General features: G+C 44.3%; 2 protein-coding genes and 1 long non-coding RNA gene across 3 annotated transcripts; 2 read left to right on the forward strand and 1 right to left on the reverse strand.

Moving 5' to 3' along the window:
* Nucleotides 1-7,262: 7,262 nt before the first annotated feature.
* Nucleotides 7,263-12,906, reverse strand: LOC114786473 (transcription factor IIIB 90 kDa subunit-like). The gene is made up of 5 exons (XM_028973626.1): nucleotides 12,689-12,906; nucleotides 11,602-11,815; nucleotides 10,299-10,379; nucleotides 7,839-8,502; nucleotides 7,263-7,735 (listed from the first exon to the last, which is right to left on the reverse strand). Exons 2-4 carry the CDS (start codon nucleotides 11,777-11,779, stop codon nucleotides 8,261-8,263), a joined length of 501 nt encoding a protein of 166 aa, XP_028829459.1. The 5' UTR covers nucleotides 11,780-11,815; nucleotides 12,689-12,906; the 3' UTR covers nucleotides 7,263-7,735; nucleotides 7,839-8,260.
* A 3,175-nt stretch (nucleotides 12,907-16,081) lies between these two features.
* Nucleotides 16,082-18,248, forward strand: LOC114786536 (uncharacterized). Its single transcript, XR_003749209.1, has 2 exons — nucleotides 16,082-16,217; nucleotides 17,735-18,248. It is a non-coding gene; the product is annotated as an uncharacterized LOC114786536 (long non-coding RNA).
* Nucleotides 18,249-19,035: 787 nt separating this feature from the next.
* LOC114785143 (uncharacterized) lies at nucleotides 19,036-23,315 on the forward strand. The gene is made up of 7 exons (XM_028970967.1): nucleotides 19,036-19,068; nucleotides 20,077-20,185; nucleotides 20,693-20,896; nucleotides 21,392-21,737; nucleotides 21,833-22,008; nucleotides 22,500-22,860; nucleotides 23,279-23,315. The coding sequence occupies exons 1-7, from the start codon at nucleotides 19,036-19,038 to the stop codon at nucleotides 23,313-23,315; spliced, it is 1,266 nt and encodes a 421-aa protein (XP_028826800.1).
* Nucleotides 23,316-23,730: the final 415 nt, after the last annotated feature.

Below are 23,730 nucleotides of genomic sequence, written 5' to 3' on the forward strand. Positions count from 1 at the left end.
TGGAGTCGTTGTTGGGCAAAAGCAAATGCGGTTCTCAAATGCCGGTGCGGTTCCTCAAGGTACTGGTGAGTGGTGTAGTTGGTGTCTCCTGGCTGGTATAGCAGGTGTACTTGTATTCCCAGAAGTTTCCAGGTTTGCTGTATAATCTCAGCTGTGAAGTTGGTGCCCTTGTCTGAGTTGACTCTCAGTGGCAGCCCGAACTTTGTGAACTGGAATACGACTGTGAGGAAATACTTGTAGCCTCTAGTTGACCTAGGCAGGGGTCCAACCCAGTCACTTTGGAGGTCTGACCAAGGAGATGTGACTCCTCTGCGCTGCAGTGAGGCTCTGTGGTTTGTTTTTGTTGGTTGGAATTGGTAACAAGGAAAGAATTCTTTCACATACTCTGCCAAATCTTGCTGCATGCTGGGCCGGTATGCCGCTTGTTCTAGTGTCTCATACGTGGTACTTGTGCCGTGGTGTCTCGCGCTTGGTGTGTCGTGAGCATATATTAGCATGACCCCCCTTAGGCACTGTGGCACCACAAGCCTTGGCGCAGTGACGTCATCAGGGCAGTACCCAAGAATATTGTGCGTCACACACCGCATAGGTTTCACGTTGAGTAGTGCTTTGAGGGTTGGCGTATTGGCCATTTGTGCAGCTGTGATAGGGCGGTTGGAGGGGTCAGAGAGGTGGTGAGGGATAGTGTGTATAGCTGGGTCAGAGGCCTGCATGTCAGCAATGTCCATGGTGGTGATTTGAGGAGCCAGCGTAAGCGGCTGTGAGGTGGTCATTGAAGTGGGCTGAGTCTGTTTGCTGCGGGTTATGGCAGCCACATTAAGGGTGGGTGGGTGGGCAGGTGGATACCATAACTCGCCGTGTAGTGCACCTGCTGTAGCTAGCTGGAAAGTGCATAGTGATGACCTTGAACCTTGCTCTTGGGTCGGTGTGTTCCCGCAGTTGTTGGCGAGACCTTCTGTGGCCTTTGTGACCTGGCGGTCTGTCTGGCGTGATCTTGGTGACTGAGGAGGCAGAGGTTCTCGCACTTGAGCCCAAATTTTTAGATGTTTGAAGTCCAATAGGGGCTCAAAGCGGTCTAGCAGGTCTTTTCCAATAAGGAGCGGGTATGTGTCAAATGGAGAGATGTACACAGGGTGTACTAAGGTCATAGGGCCGATGGTTAGGTGAATGGGAGCTAGTTGTTCTAGTTGTACATCATTTTGGCTGTATGATTGTACGTTCAGCACACAGTTCTTATATTCGAGAGTTCGATTCTGTCTCTTGGCAGCAATCTGAAGTCTGTCGAAAAGCTGGGCTGACATCAGAGTCAGGTCTGCTCCCGTGTCCACCAGGGCCTCTAGCCTTACCTCATTCTCCAAAGTGGTGGTCAGGTACAGTTTCTTGGCTACCCCCCTTTCAATTAGGTTCCCCAACAGTCTTGGTATTGGGGCTTGTGTGGTAATCGGTAAGCAGTCAGGACCAGTCTCCCGTGACTCTTCCGGCAGACAGACCACCAAGACAGCACTCTCAGGTACATCAAGGTCCTGGCTTGAGGTGTGATGCTGGGAGTTGGCTGGTTCTGATGGTTCCATAGTAATCTGCTGTGGTTGCGTGATATCACTTGGTGGTGGGACCTCTCGTTCTGTGGTCAGCAGAGGATTATGTTTGAGTTGGTTGGGAGGATTATGTTGAGGGGACTTTGATTGGGTGATAGGGTCAGACTGCACGCTTAGTCATGCCTGATCTGACTCATCCTTTTTGCCCCCCCTCTGGTGCCTTTCCTGGAGGAGTTCCTTCAAAACTCTCATAATCTCTGCTGCTTCAGATGTGGCTTCCCAGTTTGGTCCTGCTGGTGATTTAAATCTGGACTGATCCAGAGAGTGTTGAGAAGGGTTCGGCTGCTGCCAATCTGATCTTGACGCTTGTGTTGCTGAAAATTGGCTCCTTCTGGGTCGTCTCTTTCCTTCCCATGTGGCTTCATCCCTTGGGTTGGAGGGTGGTTGTGACCTGTCCCAGGATCTTCCGGAATGACCAGTTTGGTGTTTGTGTCGGGCCCCGTCATGTCCACGCTGCCCCCTGTTGGCTGGAAATCGTGACCATCTGTTGTCATGGTGGCTTTGCTCGGCGCCCTCTAGAGTGAGTTCTGCACTCTGAGTGGAGACAGGATAGATGGTGTGGGTTTTCGCTGTCTTTTCCGAGACAGCTCTTTGTTTGGCGAAGGCCTTGTGGGCCAAGTCTCTCAGCTGTTGGGTGGACATCGTCCGTGGGCATGCCAGAACCCCCAGATAGTGACTTACTGTGGGGTGCAGGTTCCGGAGGAACAGGGATCTGAAATTGAAATCGTCCTCCATTCCTGGCTCGTTGCGTGCTCCGAAGTAGGCCTGTCGGAGTCTGTTGTAGTAGGCTTGCGTGGTTTCCTGTCTGCCCTGTTTAAGGTCCATGGCAGTGATCAGTCCATGCTCTGACTCTGGGTCAGAGAACTCCCTGATTAGCGCTTGCTGCAGTTGCTGATGATCCATTTTGACGCTCTCTGGCTGTCGGTCCAGGAAACTGCGCACCTCACGGCTAGCAGTGATTCTGAGCAGATAAAGTCTGTCGCGTGTGGTAGCGTTAGCGACAGTTTGCAAGTGGAAGTCCACATCATCGAGGTATGAGTGGACATCATGGCCTCCTGCAGGGTTAGGAGTGAAAATGGGAATGTTCCTCGCCAGCTTATCCAGTTCCTTGGTTGACACACCATGACTGGAATGTAGTCTTTGAGAGGGTTCCCACCCCCTTGCTGCTGGCGGGGGGTTTGGGATGCTGGCAGGTGATGTCCTGTGCACTGGGCTCTCCTCCCTTTTGCTGCTGGTTAGGGGAAACTCTGCGGGGTGCATCTCTCTTCTAGGGTCATCGTGCAGTCTGTATGAGTGCTTGAGCTCTCTGCGAACTGTGTCAAGTTCATGTTTCAAATAGTCTCTTTGTTGGGACAGAGTACTGACCTCGGCCCGGGCAGTTTGCAGGTGGCCCTCACAGGCCCTGGCCCTGGCTTCTCTTTCTTTAAGTTCAGTCTCTGCTCTCATCAGGAGGGTCTTAGCCTCGTTGAGTTCTTCCCTCAGCTCTTCTCTGGCGTCCTTTTCCTGCTCTTCCCGGTGTGCTGTGTCCGCGCGGAGATCAGTCAAGGCGTTCTGGAGTCTCTCCAATTCCTCCTGTAGCTCTGGGTGCTGTTTGTGTGCTGTCCTGTCCTGAGTCTCCAGTTGCTCCAGTTGTCTTCGAACGAGCGTCAGATTCCTCTGTGATCTCTCATCCTGAAGCTTTAGTGCTGCAGTCTGTCGTTCCTGGTGGTGGATTGTTGCTTCACTCAGTTTTGCCTGGCCGAGGAGGTTGTGAGCCAGTGACGCGGTGATCTTGGCCAGCTCCTTGTGGCTGTAGTCCTGCGTCGGATCGCGGGCCATCAAGATGCTCAGGTTGTCGTCAATCTGCTCTTGGCTCAGGTTCTGCAGGTCCCCGGTGGGTTCATGAAGAAGATTGCTAGTCAGGGCGTTCAGCCAGACTTCTAGACGATCCCAGTGGGCCTCAGGGCTGGATGATCGAGACATGTTGGCTTGCTGGTCAGGCGAGAGAGGGAGAGAAAGGGAGCGAGAGAGGGACAGCACAAAACAAAACCAATGCAAGTCCTACCAGTGTTAATGACTGCGCCTATAGTACTTAGATTTGACTGCGTGACAGTCTTAAGACTTTGGCAGCTTGGGTTGTCAATGTATTACTCAGCCTTCCCTGATGATTCTCAAAGGTTTGGTAAACAAACAGAAACCAGGTGAAGACAAACAAACAAATACGCCAAACACAGAGGAGAGGTATAGGATTGGTAGGAGCACTACCTATAAGTAAACACACAGGTGTAGAACATAGAAATCGATTCTAAATTTAAATTCAAACACTGTTTAGACTAAAATTTAAATAAATCCAAACAGGAGAGAGAGAGGCTTGACTCAGTAATAACAAGAATCAAGTTAAGAGGCAAAGAGTCAGAATAAGCCTTTCAGGTAAACTGGCAGGCTTGGGCCAACCAACTAAGAAAACCCACCTACTGAGACTGGCCACAAGGTGGCGTGGGTGAGCCCCAAGGGTTAGAACAGAGGGGGTGGAGTTGGAATTTAGGAGTGTTAGACAGGGTGTGGCAGGATTCCTTCGCTGCCTTTCACACACTAACAATTAAAAACAGGAATTCTTCGCTGCTTTAAAACAAATGCAATTTAGCTGCACCAAAAGGGGTGTGTGGCAGGATTTCTTCGCTGCCTCTTACACACTAAAAATTAAAAACGGGATTTCTTCGCCGTTTTTACACAAATGCAGTTAGTTGCACAGCAATGTGTGGGCAGGATTTCTTCGCCGCCTCTTACACACTAACAATTAAAAACAGGGTTCCTTAGCTGTTTCTACACATATGCATTTAGGGCTCTCATTTACGAATAAGGCCTATAAAAAGATGACAAGAGGAACGTCGCTCAAATCAATCTTTATCGCGATGAAGGAAGATTTCTTCGTTCCAACAGGCGATCTGATAATATTAAAATGTACAGCAAAGAGATTTCTTCGTCTTTACAGCACAATTTTAATGTTATGAACTAATGGCTGTGTACTTTAACAGACAATGGCTGTTGAAATACACATATGGAGGTGGTCTTGAACCAACCAATCACGAGAGTGAGTCTTGCCTCACTTTAAGCTTGCATAAAAACACAAAAAGATTGTTACTGAGTTTGCTCACAAAATAAGTTTGAACGTGCCCGCATTCTCCACCATTAAATGTAACGAATTAGCTCAAGAGGAAATATCTAGAATTAATTATAACTGGTTATAATTAATAATAGACATTTAGACTAGATTTGGGGATAAGCTGTAGCAGAATTAATGTTACAATTACTTGATCTGTCCGTTCACGGAGCAGATAATATAATTATCTATCAATTCTGGGAACGATTATCCCCCCCCTTTGGCCAGGAAAGGTAGCTTTCCTGACTCTGCGTGCTAGCAGTAACTTAGCATGTAGCTTAAAAGGTCAACGTTCAGTGACTCAGCTGTGAGCAGCACACAGAAACAAGCGATCGTGAATTTAAAGATTTTAATAAACACGGCTATAGCTAACATACAACAATTAGACAAACATATACATACAGGGTAAAGGAAAGTGATGAAAAGAGAATGGCAGTATTACACATCAATTAACCACAGCCTAATGAGAATCGTCAGAGAATTCTTATGTTCACCTTAAAAAGGGGTTTAGACGTGCATAGTTACTTGCATTGGTCCTTATTTCATGCAAAGAGTCCTGATGCTGTAGGGTCACGATCCTTGATCCGTAGGTCTGGCGTTAGAGGTTCTCCTTGAAGGTAAATATTGCCAAAGAGTAACAAAGTGTTGAAAGAAATGTCTCGGAAGGAAGAAGAGAAAATCTGAGCATTCGTGCCTGTGTGACGCTCCTTTTTGAATGTTTTCTGGCACGCCCATCATGTGGCCTGAATAGCCAATCACAAGTGTGACATTTTGGCGGGAGAAGTTCCCCTTTGTCTGGGTTTACGACTGACCGGAATGTTTATGGCTGGTCCAGAGAGAGACTGTAGTTCGTTGCAGTTACAATTTCTACCTTATAGGAATTGTATGATGTATTTTGTGATCACATGGTATGCATCACTGTTCCAGTAGTAAAGAGAAGTTCCTTCTGACACCAAGAAAGGGACCTTTAGGAGGTAGGAAAGTAGAGATACACTTATACACTTAATTATAGGTAATTAAAGTTTACCTAATGTACAATAGAAAGTTGTAACTAGTATAATTCATACAAGGGAACGTACACACAACGCGTGCATATACGGGATCCACTTATAATCACATATTCCTAGCACAAGATACAGACAATATGTTTTAAGTGTGTGCGTGATTGTGTATTGCGACGGTGGGGCCAGGCAGGAGGTCTTTGGAATGCTTTGAAGCTTGGAGCCCCGATGAGCAGTTTGCAGACCCCGTCTGCTTCGCATCGTCTTGGTGACAGTGGGGGCAGACGGAACAATCAGGCTGAGGGTCCAGGTTGTAATTTGTATGTAAATGTCAAAGGTTAAAAGGTTCTTTGAAGATCAACCATCTATGATCCTACGCAGACGCTACATTTGTGACAGTGGGGGAAGACGGGACGATCAGAGTGAGGGTCCAGGGTTGTAATTGGTATGTAAATGTCAAAGGTTAAAAGGTTCTTTGAAGATCAACCATCTGTGATCCTACGCAGACGCTACACCGCACTACAGTGCTGAGCGTCACCTGCTTTATCTGGTTCTCCAGTTGGTGAAGGAGGAGTCGCTCGGGTCAAACCAAGTCTTCACTCTGTAGGGGCCTACCCATGCATCTGTTCGACTCTCATTCGCACTCAAATTTCTTATTCTGGTGAGATCAGTGTGATTATTTCTTCAAATTATTAATTTTTTATATATGATTGTGGCCATTGTGGTTGCATGGTGCCGCTGAGGTTAGCAATGTAGCCTCACACCTCCAAGGTTGTGTGTTCAAATCCCAGCTCAGACCTTGTGTGGGCAGAGCGTGGATTTCCTCTGTGTTCTCTGGTTTCCTCCATCCATCCAAAAGCATGAGAGAATGAGGACTAAGCGGTTACGAATAATGAGTATGAGTCAATGAGAATTATCATTAAAACTCTTACATGCTGGAAGTAGACAATCTAGCCCTTTGGTGTTACATTAACTACTCTTTCACTGTATCCTGGCACTGGCATCTTGAAAAACATCCATTGCTGGAAACTAGTGGCTATTCAGTACATTGAGGTTGTCTGTTTTATTGCCACGTAGAATTGCTGCACTCAGCCCTCCCAACCAACTGAATCAACCTCATATCTTAACACGCTCAGGAACAGGGTCAACCTGGACACATCACATTTACATTTACGGCATTTGGCAGACGCCCTTATCCAGAGCGACTTACAACGTGCTTTCAAGTTACCATCGATGAGGAGATCAATTCCGGTTCACTAGGACCCCCAACTATGAATACAATCTTTTTATTCACTCTGTTGTAGATTCTGTACACATCAGTCCACTTGACCTTCATCCATCACGTCCACACAGATGTTTAGTTCTTGTTGCATAGTGTGTGGAGATCTTTTAACTATCACTATGAAACACAGCTCTTCAACATTTTATGTGATTTTACCTCTCCAAACAATGGTAATGTCAGACCCTGAGTGATAAAAACATGGATTAAGTGGTTATTGAAAAGGAGTTTCCCAAGTTACTCATACATTCCGGTCATAAAAACATGATTTATTTTGTTGTTTAGAGGAATTATGAACATAGAATCATTCCCATGAGAATATAAACACAATGCAATATTATAACTTGTTGTTTACATTTATTTTACAGCATTGATCAGATGCCCTTATCCAGAGCGACTTACAATCAGTAGTTACAGGGACAGTCTCCCTGGAGCAATTTAGGGTTAAGTGTCTTGCTCAGGGACACAATGGTAGTAAGTGGGATTGAACCTGGTTCTTCTGGTTCATAGGCGAGTGTGTTACCCACTAGGCTACTACCACCCTGGTAGTAGTTTACAACAACCAACACAATTTTGCACTTGATAAAAACTTGTGTTATGATGTGCTGAGCTCCCCACATCCCAATACTCAGACAGAAATCTAGTTCTGTGTTCTTTGTACATTTTTTAGCTGCAGTTTAATGTTGCCGGGCAGTCCATGTTTAACAAACTCTTCATAAAGCTGAAAAGACCAATAAAAAATATATATTGTTATGTTAACACCACAGAATGCTGTTGAAAGTTGCTTTCTATGGGTATGAAAATTGGTCTTTGTATGCTCTTACCTGATTTACGACAGTTTGTTCAATTTCAGACCATGTTAGGTCTGTGCTGGAGGTGAATTTTACTTGCAGCCCAACATACATTACAGAATCTACAGAAGGAAACATTCGACATAAATGAGAGGAGACACACAACACACATCCATTATATCCATTGTAAAAAATAAATAAATGAATTATCATAGCAGATGAACGGCAGGCTGCTGCCGCAGTTTTCTTCAGCCCATTGGCCAGAGTTCGTGAAAGACGCAGCAGTACAGCCTGCGTTGTCCGGCTGTCCGCTTTCCCAGTTGGTGAAGGTGGAGTTGCTCTGGTCCGACCAAGTCCATTGGGGACAATGACAGCTGTCCGCCAGTCTAGTTATACACACCGACCATTCATCAGATATGCACATTTACATTCACGGTGTACATTTTCTTCCTCCATCAAAAAGACTTGTGCAGCAAGTAAAAGCTTGCCCTGGAGCCGTAATAAATCCATTCGGAAAGGATACGTGGGGTCCCCTCCGTTCGACACACCATGTAGAGGCAGGCGGCGATGACGTGTGCCGACTTGCGGCCAAAAGTCAGACGTTTGGACAGCGCCATCTTGTAGAAGTTTAAGGCCGTGTCCAAGCAGTGCTGGTTCATCTGCAGCTGCCGGCCCAGTTGGTTTATTTGTCGTCTTGCTGGACAGACAGACACAAAACACACATACACAATCAACATTATTCATCCTACCATTCTATTGGCGTGATGAAACTAAACGTTGTGCGTGGGCACGTACCAGAACTCCACAGTAATCAAGTAACCCCGTTCATATTTTCTCACATTTCCTCAACCAAGTTCACATTTAATGTGGGAAGGGAGGGGAAGAAACAGGCCACATCAGACAGCCGTTTATCCCAACAACTAATACACAAGGTCTGAGTGAGTGCGTGAGTGTGTGTGTGTGCGTGTGCGTGTGTGTGTGTGTGTGTGTGTGTGTGTGTGTGTGTGTGTGCATTTGAAGACGCATCTTAGGGTATTTGCAGATGGGAAAATCTCTCAAAACCGCTTTCTAATTTGATGACCTCAGACAGAATGAATCTCCACACAGACAGTCTTCAGTCATGTTAACTACACACACACACACTGCAACACAGTAAGAATCGCAATGTGTCGCCACAAAGAGACCCCCTTACCAAACCACGCGACGGCCACTCCTTGAACACGTCATTAAAAGAAAAGTTCTCTTCCAATCTGTCGCGAGAGTTATACATCAGCACAACAACAAAACACACTACCGTCGTGCGACGGACCCCTGCGGCTTTTTCTGGCTGGGCTGGTACAAACGAACTGTTCAAAGGAATAACATTTCCAAACATTTAACCAAGAGGGCCACATCTGACAGACGGTACGAGGGCCACACGCAGAGAGCAGCAGTGCCGAGGCAAGATTAGGATGTGCGCGTCGTCGCTGATCTGACCGGAGAGTCTGAGATTTAAGGTATGGCACCAGAGGACATCCTAATAGGCACAGGAAGTGATGTCATTCCTCCAGGGGTGACCCATCTGAAAGATCTGGGGAAAGAACGCAGATAACTGAACATCATGTGACTACAGGATGCACGTCCCTGGGAACTGTGGATTTTAGGATCACTTCAGCCCATAATTAAAGGGCTCTGCTAACAGAGGCTGTTACTGGAGACCAGTCAGTCACTTACCAACAGCTGCTAAACAAATCACTGTTTTAATTGAAATTTCAGGCAGGCAGTAAAAACAGATTTAGTGGAGAATTGGTCGGTTTGAGAATTCTCTAGCTGTAGGTACAAAAGAAGCCACTTTTGGAACTCTGCGCTCATCTTGTACAGAATCTGTGGTATTTTAAAAGAACCAACGCAGTTATTAGGGTTGAGTCTGCAGAATTTATGATAATATCATGACATACAATGTGAGCAGCTTGTGTGTATGTCATGTCCTGCAGTCTAAAAATCCACCCTTAATTTGACGTCCCATCTCACATCAGTGCCACGGACAGACATATTAATCAGTCTTTTCATCCAAGTCTTTGTACAGTACAGCCAATAAGCTCAGGCTGAATCTACGGTAAGAGAAATAGGTTCCTGGTACCTGTGAACCAGCTGACCCACGTACTTAACCCACCACTGACCCAGGGGACTCACCTGTAATTAGTGAATGTGGATGAGGGGACATAAATAAATTCAGTACGAATGACACCAAACTAATCATTAGCAAGCAATCGGCCAGGTGCTATTTATGGTGTAGGTTATTTTTATTTATGGCATAAGCTATTGATGATGCTGTAGAGGTATATGAAAATGAATACCAAAACCACCCTCACATACATCAGATAAACATTCTGCAGCTATGTATACCTGGAAGAGGAAATAAAGCCAAAAAGATGTTTTTTTTTTTTTTTTTTTTTAAGTACTCTCATCTTCAAATCAATCATTTTACTTGCAACGGGTGTGCGATGAGCTCACCATTTTGCACAGTCTGGGCTCGGGACTCCTTGCCTGTCCCCGCAAAAAAAGCAGAACCCATGGAAGGGGCATTTCCTGCAGCTGAAACGAGAACCAGGCCAAAATGTAACAGCCAAGAAAAACAAAGAAAACGTTACAGACATTTACATGCAACAGTGTTGATCAGATAAACACAGTGACAAAATACTGAAATATTTTTGAAAGGGAATATTAAACGCTTCAGGCATTGGTACTAAAGGGGGCATTACAAATGATAGAGCACCGCCCTCTGCTGGGGAACAAACACCTCTACAGCTCAACCTGTTCCCATGACCAATCGCAACCATGGAAATGGCAGAAAATCGTTGAGAAAAAAAAAAAAAGAAAAAACAAATGAGTGTCGTTTTTATGTGTGTATAATAAAAATAATACATCACAACCTTGCATCAGATTAAACACTGAACTGGACTTTTTGCCCCATCGCCAGCCCACTAGGGGTTTGATTCTCACTTTCGGTGTGAGAGTTCAAAAGGTTGTTGTTGCGTCAATGTTTTATGGGGCAGTGGTGGCCTAGCACATCAGAGGTTTGTAGGTTCAAATCCCTGAAACGCAATGGTGCCAATGAGGTGACACTGAGCAAAGCACCGTCCCCACACACTGCTCCCCAGACACCTTTCATGGCTTCTGGGTTGTATGCACCATGTGCTGTGTTTCACAAAAATGATCACTTCACTTTCAAATTGGGGAAGTGGTGGCCATAATCATTTTTATTTTTACATTTAGAAGATGAAAAACCTATATATAATTACTTTCACTACATCCTAAAGTAAAATTTTTAAAAAGGAAAATTTATGCACACAGTGTCATCTTATGAAAAATATTCAGTTTTTCAATGATTAATACTATCAATAAAAAATGAAAAAAGGTTTTATTGCCTTACAGCAATTCAAAAACCTGTATTGAGAACAGCTAGACCCGCAGTAAGTGTACTGACAGGATCTAGTAAAAGTAATTTAATAAACCACACTAGTGACCTGATACGGAGGGATAATAAATTGTGGGTTGGGTTAAATTAGCTTTCCTTCTCCTGCCTGCGAGCCACCAGTAAGAATTTAGGGAGATCTCGCCATCTACTTCCAACATATATCCTCTGAATCAGATTATTAATCAGATATCTAAGAAAGAACACATGATGTTTTAGTATGTTGCCATTAAAAGACACATTATGTGCAGTGAGAAAGAAAAATAAAAATGTCAATTTCCACCATGGCCTAGGTTTCCAACGAGCGGGTGTGAGTAAATAATTAAGTAAGTGTGCTCTCACAATCTCCAGCCACAAACTGGCCCACAGCCGATAGTTTCCCACTGGAGCTCTCCGAAAAAGTGACCTCGGAGACGATGATGTTGTCCTCCAGGACCGATCCACAGCCCATGCAGACTGCATCTCCCCTGGACTGGTCAACATCAATGTCGGTCCCACCGCAGGTCTTGCAGACCCTCATGATGGCTGCAAGGCCAGAGGGTCAAAGGGGACAACTCTGAAAAGACAAAGGGAAAACGAATCTGGATTATCCACTGCAACTGCATATACACACACACCACTATGAATCTGGTAATATCTGTACACCCTAAAACCTCACAAATAAAGTGTCTATTATTAAATATCAGCACCAAAAACAAGCCCAACATTTCTCCTGATCACATGACTAAATTAGTGTTCTGATATTATATTAAGATGAAACTGAAAGTGATTGTCATTGTGAAACACTGCAGCACAGAACAGCACGGTGACACAACAAAATGAGTCCTCTGCTTTTAACCATCACCCGGGTGAGCAGTGAGCAGCCATGACAGGCAGAAGTGTGTGGGGACGGTACTTTGCTAGGTGGCACCTTGGCTGTTCAGGATTCGAACCCACAACCTTGTGATTACAGGGCCGCTAGGCCACCCGTGCTAAAAACATGCATATGATCAAAGTCTGGAAACACACATTTACGGTAGCAATAACATATATGCATCTTTTTAATACACGAAAACATGACAAATCAGGAGGTCCCTCCACCCCCCCCAAAAAACACACATGCGCAGTGCTCACGTGACCCACACGAAGGCGTGGGGTCTTACATCCGATCAGCCTGTTTTAATGATCGATATTACAACAGGCACCTCTTATTAACGTGGCTGTTCCTGTCACTGCGTGTCGCGCACATGACGCAACAGGGGACCAACACGCTCGCGGGTACACGTGGCAGGGCGCCCCGGGTCCACGAGGTTATGTGCCGGGATATTTCTTCCTGAACAGGACCGCACCCCGCAGGCGAACAATCCGAACACCGGCGCGGTTACGTTCCGATCTTCTGCTAATCCGCGCACATGAACGACACGACAGTTACTGAAAACGGAGCTGCTACCTGGATGGTAGATTTCCCAAAACCGCGCGCGGCTCGCTCGTGGTCAGATTTCCAGTCGATTTGGGAAAACTCTTCTTTATCTGGTGCTGTTTTGTGACGTCAAGGCACAGACAAACTCATTTGATTGGCAGAGATGACATTTACAACCCCGAGTCGTTTATATGACACACGCCGGCAAGCGACCGCACCAATAACACATGAAGCCAGCTGCGCACGTGTCGTCTTCTCAGGTCAGACGAAACCAAAATGGACTGCGTGGGGGGGGGTCTCTTTTTTTACATACCAATAAGTCATATTTACTTAGAATGACGTGTTTGCATGGCCCGTTTTAAAAGTATAGTTGTATAATGTGTCGATGTAGAGGGAACATGTAAGCAGTTGGAATTTAGTTTACTTATTGGTTATATGCTATGGTACGGTCCTCTGCTTATGATTGCAGAGAACTTTTGAGCGTGCTGACGTCTTTCATTACATGCAAGTGTGTGCAGCGGTAGAACTCTGTCGGCGTTCCTCCTTCCTGGAACCTTGCCTGTATAATACCTGTTGTGTCATATGAGTCCGTGTGTGACCTGTAAGTCTCTCTTTACGTGTTCCACTGCGATGATAATATCAGAGATATGTAAACGGGCGGATTTAATGGCAGAGAAAGGCCCCAGTCCACGAAGATCTTCCAGGCAACATTACCAACCTGTTTCCCTGCAGGATTACCGAACTCAACATGCAGGATTCAAACACGGAACCGGAGACTCGCGTGTCTGTTCGGGCGCTGGAGAAACAGACGGCGCTCGACCGACCACAGCGCCCCATGTGCGCCACCCTGTGGCCGGAGCGTGTATTGCAATTCATCAGGACCAGCCTGCAGAAAGACCACATCCTGCGGGCCTACCTGCTCCTGCAGCATCTGCTGGCGACCCGTACACCAACAATACGTTTGTATCGGATATGACTCAATTAAAACTACTTCTTAATTTAGGAGGTACTGCCCGGGCATTAGAGGACACAATGGAACACTATGAACAGAGATCCATGTATTCTGATTGATCTCATCCGGGTGAACAGACTTCTTTACTTCAGCATGAGACCGCAATAGAATAAATAGGGTTTAAAAGTTTTGGGCCACTGTTTAGGGTAAAATAGGATGTGTAGAAATAATATCAAATGTTACCTGCCTGGCCCAACACTGTTTTCACTGTAGAATTTGCCTTGGAACTTTCCCATATGCATATCCTTGCCCAGGTGACCAGTTTCTCAAGGCCTTGCAAGATTTCCCTCTCGCCCTGGTTCCGATGTTATATAGTAAGGTCATCCATAAACAGTTGTCAAAATGTTTAAACCCTATTTCCTATTTATATTACATGGAATTGTACATATTAATAAACTGTTGTACATATTAATTGTGTACATATTAATGTGCATTAGAGCAAAGTTCCCATGTGAATTCTACAGTGAAAATAGTGTTCTACATGTTCTCCTTTACCCTAAATAAATGAGATTTCAGTGGCTCAAAGCTTTTAAACCCTTTTTATATTGTATGGAAATGTCCATGTTTATCATAAATAAATTTGTTCGTATGAGCAAGTGTGTCTCATCTGTTTAGAAACCGTGGAACTTATTAAAAGTGCCAATTTGAAAAACCATTATGAGACATAATGGAAGCATACCCACTCAAATCTGAAGTGAGATCACCAAAAATAAGCAGTCTCAGAATCCAATACGCCCAATCCACCAGGATCCTGAGTCACACATTCACTGCCCAACAACGTGCTCATGAGTGTTCAACACAAAAAGCCATTTACTGATGGAGAGGTTGTCAAAGAGTGCATGAGTGCAGTAGCTGAAACGTTACTTGATGGGAAACCAGAGCAGATAATAAATAAATAATAAAGCAGATACCGTTGTTAGCATCTTATGCCACAAAGAAAGGGGAAACACTGTCTCAGGATGTGCTAAACCAGCTAGATGAAGCCATGCATACGGCACCATTTGAAGGTTTATCTGTGGATGAGTCCACTGACTTGTGTGATGATGCTCAGCTGTTAGTCTGCTGGGTATTTCAACACAGACCACAAAGACTTCTGTGAAGATCTTTTAGGGCTCACCTCACTTCAGACCAGAAGACATCTACCTGGCTGTTAAGGAGCTGCTAACAAAGAGAGGACTAGTGCAAAAAAAAAGTGATTTTAATAACTGCAGAGCCCCTGCTATGATAGGGAGAGAGAAATGAGCTGTAGCGAGACTGGAAGAAGACAATTCTGAACTGGCATCTTACCATTGCATCATTTATCAATCATGCTGAGGTGATGAATACAATGATGAAAATGATCAGTTTTCTTTGGGCATCTTCTTCCTACCAGTATCACATCGAGAATTCCTCAGAGAAGTCGATGATGATGATCTGCACAATAATGTGAGATGGCTCAGCAAAGGCAGGGTGTCAGCTTTCTCGACATTGAAAATAATTAAAACTAAATATTGTTCCAAGCTCATGAACGAGCACCTCCACATGTGTATGAGAATGGCCCATTCAAGCCCAGGTTTAAAATCCTGGCAGGACAAGCTAGAGCTCGATTCTCTCACTGACAAAAAAGCAGGGGGGTTGAATAAAAAAAGAGGAAGGTTTATTTTCTATAAAAGTGGTTAAGACACTTTTATTTACAGCATTTATCAGACGCCCTTATACAGAGCAATTTACAATCAGTAGTTACAGGGACAGTCGCCCTAAGTGTCTTGCACAGGGACACAACGGTATTAAGTGGGATTTGAACCTGGTTCAACCCCTGATTCTGTCCAATCTCTGGTTCATAGGCAAGTGTGATCCCACTAGGCTACTACCACCCTGAGTCTGCTGAGTCAAAATGTGACACAGAAAAAGTTCAGAACTTTGTTTAAAAATGCACAATTTTTACATTTTAGTTAGCCCTACTCTTATTTCGTAAACTATAAAACATACATATCAGCAGTCATACATGTTCAGTTCTGTGTATTGTGGCAATAAATATTGTCAATGTTTTTGAATTGTACTTAATTTGATTTGACAATTAGGTATTAATTACATCTAATGTTGATTAAATGAATAGGCGCTCAGAAACGAGCGCACGGCATTTTGGGATCTGTAGTTTAAGTGTAATCAGCGCTTCATATCGCCGAGCCTTGATAATAGATCTATATAAAGTAATCTCGCGTGATGTGACCCGCGGTCAGCGAGTTTGACACATGTACCTTAAGGGCTCATTTTAAAGTGCGCCTAATGAAATGTTTTTATTCGGCTACTTGCAAAAAAGGATCAGAATGTGGGAGTTCGACCGTCGCTGCTATTACAAGGTTTACGACCAGGATCAATATCTCTCATCCAACGGGGCGTCTTTTTGGCGCATTACGGCAGTTTACAGCAGAGTCGTGGCTCTGGCTCTGACTGCGGCCGAGACGTGAGGATGATGGCGGTAGTGTACGTGGCGTCCTAGACAGTTTTAACTCACCAAGTTCCTTGTTTACCAAGCTGCGCGTCGTCACCCCGACTTTGCATCTCTGAGTGAGTGATGTTGTCCCCTTCATTAATATATCTTTATTCTTCATAGGTAGAATTTGGGGGAGTTATTGCATGTTGAAGGCAGTGAATGCTGTTACACGGTAAACATACAAACAAAGATACAAAAAAAGTTTTATGTGAATTACACCGTTTAAAATAAATTCTAAATAGTTTGAGACCACTGCTCTATGGTAATGCAGCTTTGAGTTATTTAATTTGGAATGTTGGGGAAGTTAACTAGTTTAGTAATTCAGTACATTAGTTCTGTTGGTATTACATGATCTATGTTGGCAGTTGTAGTAACTGTTTATTATCTGCGTGTAGAACCATTCTGAATGTACATTTATACAGGGGGTCACAGATGGTCCCGTTTCCTTCCAGTGTTGCACAAACCACCAGACTTTGGAAAGGCATCAGTTTTTTAAAAAGGAAATTGGGAGATGCTTTCATCCTCGCTGTCTGATGAGCACGGAAAGTATAGAAAAATTACTGGGAGGATAATAAATAGTTATTGACAATTTTGAAATAACGATGTAGTCAAACCCTCATCTGCTGTGTGATGAAGGCCAATTTAATCGCTTCTTCTTTCAGTGCAGTACTAAGATTATTAAAAAGGGTTTTATAATAGTCAGTGAAGTGAAAAGCATTTGTTTTTTTGTCATTGTGATACACAGCATGCACAGCAAACATGCACACAATGAAATGTGTCCTCTGCATTAACCCCGTACCCTGTAGGTGATTATTCAATTAAAATAATTTATTGTTTTAATACTGTCCCGAGTGGAACGCTATGAACACAGATCCATTTATTCTGATAGGCCTAGTGGTTAAGGAAGCGGCCCCGTAATCAGAAGGTTACCGGTTCGAATCCCGAACCGCCTAGGTGCCACTGAAGTGCCACTGTGCAAAGGACTGTCCCCACACACTGCTCCCCGGGTGTCTGTCATGGCTGCCCACTGCTCACCAAGTGTGATGGTTAAAAGCAGAGATACATTTCATTGTGTCAACGTGTGCTGTGCTGCAGTGTTTTGGGGTAAGAAAGTCTGTAAGTCATAAGCCCTTCTGAATTCAGCACTTCAGTGTCATCAGAATTTCTTTGAACTGAAAAACAACCATACACTTCGTCTAATGAGTGCTTAGTTGAACCTGCTAAAAAATCTTACCTGCTTGAGCACATGTTGAATTATAGTTAAAAGTAGGGCAGTTGTCAGAGTGTAAATCCATCATACTCCATCATGGGCTAGTAAAATTCAGCTTCCAGATTTACAATCTAAAGTGGAATTAAGCAAAGTTAAAGACTTGTATGCATTAAAAAGCACATTCCTTCCTTTTGACAGATATACTGATGTGTTTCTGTGTTCACCAAAAAAATACCAGAATGTATCTCTACCCCCTCTCAAGTCAAAATACAGATATTTAAAAACATGCAGCAATCAAATTTGATGTGTAATATCAAGCTGTTTTTCTTCTGATGCCTTTGTTGCAATTTTACTTACTTTAACTTTATATTTTTGAAACAGATACCAGTGATAATGAAGATGAATTCTCTCAGACTCCAGGGAACACGTCACTCAGATGGCTCTCTATTGCATCCTGCATGGCTATACATCCCTCCACCAGATTGTGAAATTCAAAATGCCAGGAAGACAGTATGAACCAGTGGTGGGATTTCTCAACAATTACAGGAGATGAGGAGGAAACAAGGGCCCACGGCTCCCATTCCAAACCAAGATGTCCACATGACCAATACTTCACACTGGCCAATAATGTAATAATAAAAAAGGGAAAGTTCCTAGATTCACAGGAATATTCAAAGTTATGTGCAAAAATGCAACGTACACCTTTTATTCCACAGCAGAGAATAACTGTTTTTGAAGTTTCACACAAAGTAAAATCTGTGCAAAACATATATTATGCACCACAAGTATAGTCTTGTATCAAATGGAACTGTACATATGTTGTTTGTTCCCTTTTTACTTATTTGATGATTTTTATAAAAAATATTTACTGATTATACATAAAATTTGAACATACTCTCATGATCCTTGAGTTGAAAATTCTCAGTGCTTTGGAAAAAACATTGTAGTTCGTTCATGCTGTCAAGGCCGAGCCAGGGGGCGCGTTCACTTGCATGAGGCTGGAGCTGGAAGCAGACTGTGGGGCGAATATACGTGCACGCAGAGCATCATGAAAACAGGGCAGGCGCAGAGCTGATCTGGAACAACTTCTGTTTGCCATGTTGATGCTCATGCAGCACGGCCGGTATGTGGAAGGTGTTCAGTAGCAGGCGGCGCCACGCACCGGAAACAGCAAGCATCTGGTTACCATGGTGATATGCACGCTGCAGCAAGGAGCCGGGCTGTAGATGGGGTTAAGGAGACTAGTTTTGGGGGTTCCTGTGTGCACCCCCTACCGACAGTATTATGTGCCACAGCTACAAATAGAAAAAAGAGGCATAAGATTTTTTTGTTTAGTTTTATTTATTTTTCCAGAGGCATTCATCCTCCATTCATATTTAATATTACTCAAGCAATAAATAAACACAAAACAATGTGGATGTCTTATTTCATAACATAAAAAACAGCCCATCATTTATATATGTGCAATTATGACTGGAACGTCAAAGGTTAATATCCATAAACCAGCAAGGTGTCACTGCGCTCAGCTCACATTAGATGTTCAGGTGACCCTCTTGCAAGGGAAGGGGGTCACATTTTGCGACAGCAGCCATCATATATTGTGACCCCACAGAAAATAAGAACGAAACAGAAACTGGGGGACCAAAACATATTCAGATGTCATACTTGTAGAAATAAAAATCATGACTAACTGGAGTGTTCTGCTCCTGCTGCAGGTAAGGTGACAGTTTCTGACAGCAGCCATTGTATCTCGTGACCCCACAAAATCTACAAATCAGAGACTGAAGTCTCAGAAAAATTCTGAGAAATTAAAATTTCACATATTTCTCAAAATATGAGTACATTCTGAGCACAAAACAATAGTATAAACAATGCATTATAAAAGGTCCTCGGACAACACTATGAAAATGAAATTAACATGATAAAATGCGCAACGCGAATGCTGGCGCCATTTTACATTTACAGCATTTATCAGACGCCCTGATCCAGAGGAACTTACAACCAGTAGTTAGAGGGACAGTCCTCCTGGAGACACTAAGTGGGATTTGAACCTGGGTCTTCTGGTTTGTAGGCGAGCGTGTTTCCCACTTGGCTTCTACCACACACGCCACGAAAAGGTGAAGAGAGGAGCGTCACGTAAAAAGCGCATAATGACACAGCGCCACTAGAGTCACACGTCACGGTGTTACACAGCACTTCTTGTCGCGGGGTTCAGCGCGACAAGTGGGCGTGGTTAACGCTGTCACTTCAGACGCGCAAACAGGAGAAAACAGCGGCTTTCAGAGAGCAGCACAATGCAGGAATAAGTGAAGAGGGGGAATAAAAATGTTTAGGAAATACTTAGAGAGGCATGAGCAGGTAAAATAGTTCCATCGGTGAGCTCCCCTGTACAGACGGTAGTGATTGAGGTGGCCTCACATTTTCCTGATCAAAATAAATTGCATTATTGAAAATAAATATATTAATACATATATTAAGGAAACACTGCGTGCACGAGTCGAAATAGCTTCTACCCTGTCTAGCAATTACTGGCCGTCCGAGTTGTTCTCACAGTAGGAAAACTGGACTTAACAACAAGTTTATTTATTACTAGTATTTAGTATTTAACTGCATGTACTACTGCTTATTTGTCATTTAATGCAGCTTCATCAAATTACCAACATAAAATCCTTATTTACTTTATTTAAGTCGCATTTTATGAACGCCTCCGTGTTTAATTTTAGAATCGCGCGGCGCCGCACGTCGCGTCGGACGAGAACGTCGTTGTCATGGAAACGGAGTTTGTTGATCCTCAGAGCTGTAAAGCGACCGAGAGGAGCGACATCGTTTTTGGTGAGTAAAGAGTAAAATGATGTTTTTGCGTTGACCAGCTGGTTTGTGGCCTCTAACCCTTCAGCGCGGGACCGGCGCCATGTTTTACTAATTAAAATAGTCTCCGTTTATCCAGCCGACATCGGTTTAGCTGCGATTTCCACAGCGAATAGGCTTATACTCGCAGCAACAGACTCTCAGTCGACTATTCGCGCAGATATTCTCATTTATTTATGTATTTCTGCAAATTCGCGGTTCATTTGCATATTTGGCTGCTTCGCCGTCATAATTTTGAAAAACGGGGAAAGCTACTTGGTGTATTGAGTGAGTAACAGAATAAATAAAATAATTTTGTTGTCTGGTTATGTGGCTGTCGTTTGCTGTGTTTGCCCGTGTACTTTTACTGCTCAGGAAGATGAATTCAGTGTTTCTAGATCTCACTACAAATCACGTGGTGACTAAAGAACTTTAAAAAAGCGTCGCACTCCGGTCAGTGACGTCATCGTGTTTGTGTTTTAATTTAAACAGAAATAGAAGCTGAGCAAAGTGAGCAGATTGAGATTTCCCAGATTGAGAGATTCATCAGGATGGAGACCGTGAGAGAGCAGCGAGGAGGACCAGGACATCCAGGATCCGACAGCAGCGGGAAGACGACGGTTGGTCCAGGCCCAGTTCAGCGGTGTGCGGCTGCATATCTACTGGGTTCTCGGGCCTGTGCTAAACCGACTGAGGGTAAAATTTTGCATGTTTTTTCTGGTGTTTTCTTGAACAAATTAATGATAAAACCACCTATCCCTTAATTTACAGTTGAGTTTTGTGAAAGTGAGGTGATTGTCATTGTGATACACTGCAGCACCACACATGGTGACACAACGAAATGTGTCCTCTGCTTTTATCCATCACCCTTAGTGAACACGGGTTTGCTTCTTTACCCGCTAGGCCACCACTGCCTCAGGCATAATTAATTCGGCAGAGGGCACAAGAGGAAAAGTTAAAATAGAAATGTATGCATGTTTTGTGATCTGCACATGACTGAGGAAGACATTTTATACTATACATCCCAATTTGAATCATAATTAATGTGAAGATTTATGAATCTGCACAGTTTTAAAGTTAACGACTATTTTAAGAAGCAAATATTTCCCAGTTATCTTGTTAACTAAGTCTTACATGTTACTGTTGTAGTCTTTACACTTGTGGTAAATCTTGTTATTGTCTCTGTTAAAGGTTTGGCTATTCTAATTGAGCCAATGCCCCTACCATCAAAAGGGCAGAAGAAGGTGCAGAAATATCCTGCAGCCAGAAAGCCCCAGCGACACTTCAAGGCTGGTCCATCACGGGTCAACGTGCTGACAAAGCTGCCCCTGACGGGTACCACAGCCAAGTCACCTGTCCCCTACACTGTACCCAAGAGGACCAGACCAGACACCTTGTCCAGGAGGAACCAGACAAGCTGTCCATACGGAAGACCCCAGCCTGGAACGTCCACTGTGCTGCCTCTGCCTGTCACCGCTGTGACCAGTTCATCAGAGGCAGGCATGAAGGTCCCCAGGATGCAGCTGCCCCAGGACAAGTTAGTCCATCTCTTCAGCACTCAGGAAAAGCCAAATCCACTGAGTGCCGTGTACCATCTTGGAGGAAACCACATTCTTGTCTCATGTTGTCCAGCTCGACATCAGAGCGAGAATCAATGAAGAGAAAGGAGACCATGAGAGAGCAGCAAGGAGGACCAGGACATCCAGGATCTGACAGCAGCAGGAAGACGACGGCCGGTCCAGGCCCAGTTCAACGGTGCGCGGCTGCGTATCTACTGGGTTCTCGGGCCTGTGCTAAACCGACTGAGGGTAAAACTTTGAATGTTTTTTTCTGGTGTTTTCTTGAACAAATTAATGATAAAAACCACCTATCCCTTAATTTACAGTTGAGTTTTGTGAAAGTGAGGCGATTGTCATTGTGATACACTGCAGCACCGCACATGGTGACACAACAAAATGTGTCCTCTGCTTTTATCCATCACCCTTAGTGAACACGGGTTTGCTTCTTTACCCGCTAGGCCACCACTGCCTCAGGCATAATTAATTCGGCAGAGGGCACAAGAGGAAAAGAAAATAGAAATCTATGCATGTTTTGTGATCTGCACATGACTGAGGGAGACATTTTATACTTTATATCCCAACATGAATCATAATTAGTGTGAAGATTTCAGAATCTGCATAGTTTTAAAGTTAATGACCATTTCAACAAGCAAATAATTCCCAGTTATCTTGTTAAATAAGTTGTACGTGTTACTGTTGTAGTCTTTACACTCATGGTAAATCTTGTTATTCTTTTGAAGGTTTAGCCATTCTAATTGAGCCAATGCCCCAACCGTCAAAAAGGCAGAAGAAGGTGCAGCAATATCCTGCAGCCAGGAAGCCCCAGCGACACCCCAAGGCCGGTCCATCACAGGTCAAAACGCTGACCAAGCTGCCCCTGACAGGTACTGTAGCCAAGCCGCCTGTCCCCTACACTGTAGCCAAGAGGACCAGACCAGACACCTTGGCCGGGAGGAACCAGATGAGCTGTCCATACGGAAGACCCCAGCCTGGAACGTCCACTGTGCTGCCTCTGCCTGTCACCGCTGTGAGCAGTTTACCAGAGGCAGGCATGAAGGCCCCCAGGATGCAGCCAGACCCGACCACCCCCTGGACCCAGCTGCCCCGGGACAAGTTGGTCCGTCTCTTCAGCACTCAGGAAAAGCCGAATCCACCGAGTGCTGTGTGCCTTCCATCTTGGAAGAAGCCGCATTCTCGCCTCATGACGTCCACCACAACATCAGAGCGAGAAGCAATGAAGAGAGAGGCTCAGCGGCAGCGAGAGGAGGCGGCCAGGATCACCCGTAATGGGGTAGACTGCAGCGTACTGGCTGACCGCTGGCACTACCCGTACATCTGGCCTAATTAATGGTAAGTAAGTGAGAGGTAAGTGAAGTAATATGTAATAAGTTAGGTAGTAATACTTATTTAGTAATATGTAGTAAGTTAGGTTATACTATTTAGTTATATGTAGTAAATTGGGTAATTAGTCTAGACAGGACTTGTAATTGATATGATGTCTGTGTGTTTACGTGTGTAGTTCTAGTGACACGGTAGTACAGTGCTTGGAGATATGAGCCACCCGTAGGCCATATATCAGGAAAAGTTGAACATACACTACCTTTCCTCACACATCTACACACAAACCTCATACATACACCATATATTCCTCACACATCTACACACAAACCTCGCACATACAACACGTTTACTTGATATATGGCCTAGGGGGTGTCTCATATGGAGCTGCTGCCTTATAGAAAGAAGCTGGGTTCTAGTCCTGGCCCAGGTTCTTTCTGTGTGGAGTTTGCATGCGCTGCCCGTGTTCACGTGGGTTTTTCTCCGGGTACTCCGGTTTCCCACAATCAAAACATTATTTCAGACATTTTTCTACTATCTAGTAATTATTTTTTTATTATTTCAAATTTGTGACTTGTAATAACTGTAATTTGGCAGTTAAATTTAGTCAAACTACTGGTTGTTCTGTGAACC

The sequence above is a fragment of the Denticeps clupeoides genome, chromosome 1 (assembly GCF_900700375.1).
Source record: "Denticeps clupeoides chromosome 1, fDenClu1.1, whole genome shotgun sequence".
Lineage (NCBI taxonomy): Eukaryota > Metazoa > Chordata > Actinopteri > Clupeiformes > Denticipitidae > Denticeps > Denticeps clupeoides.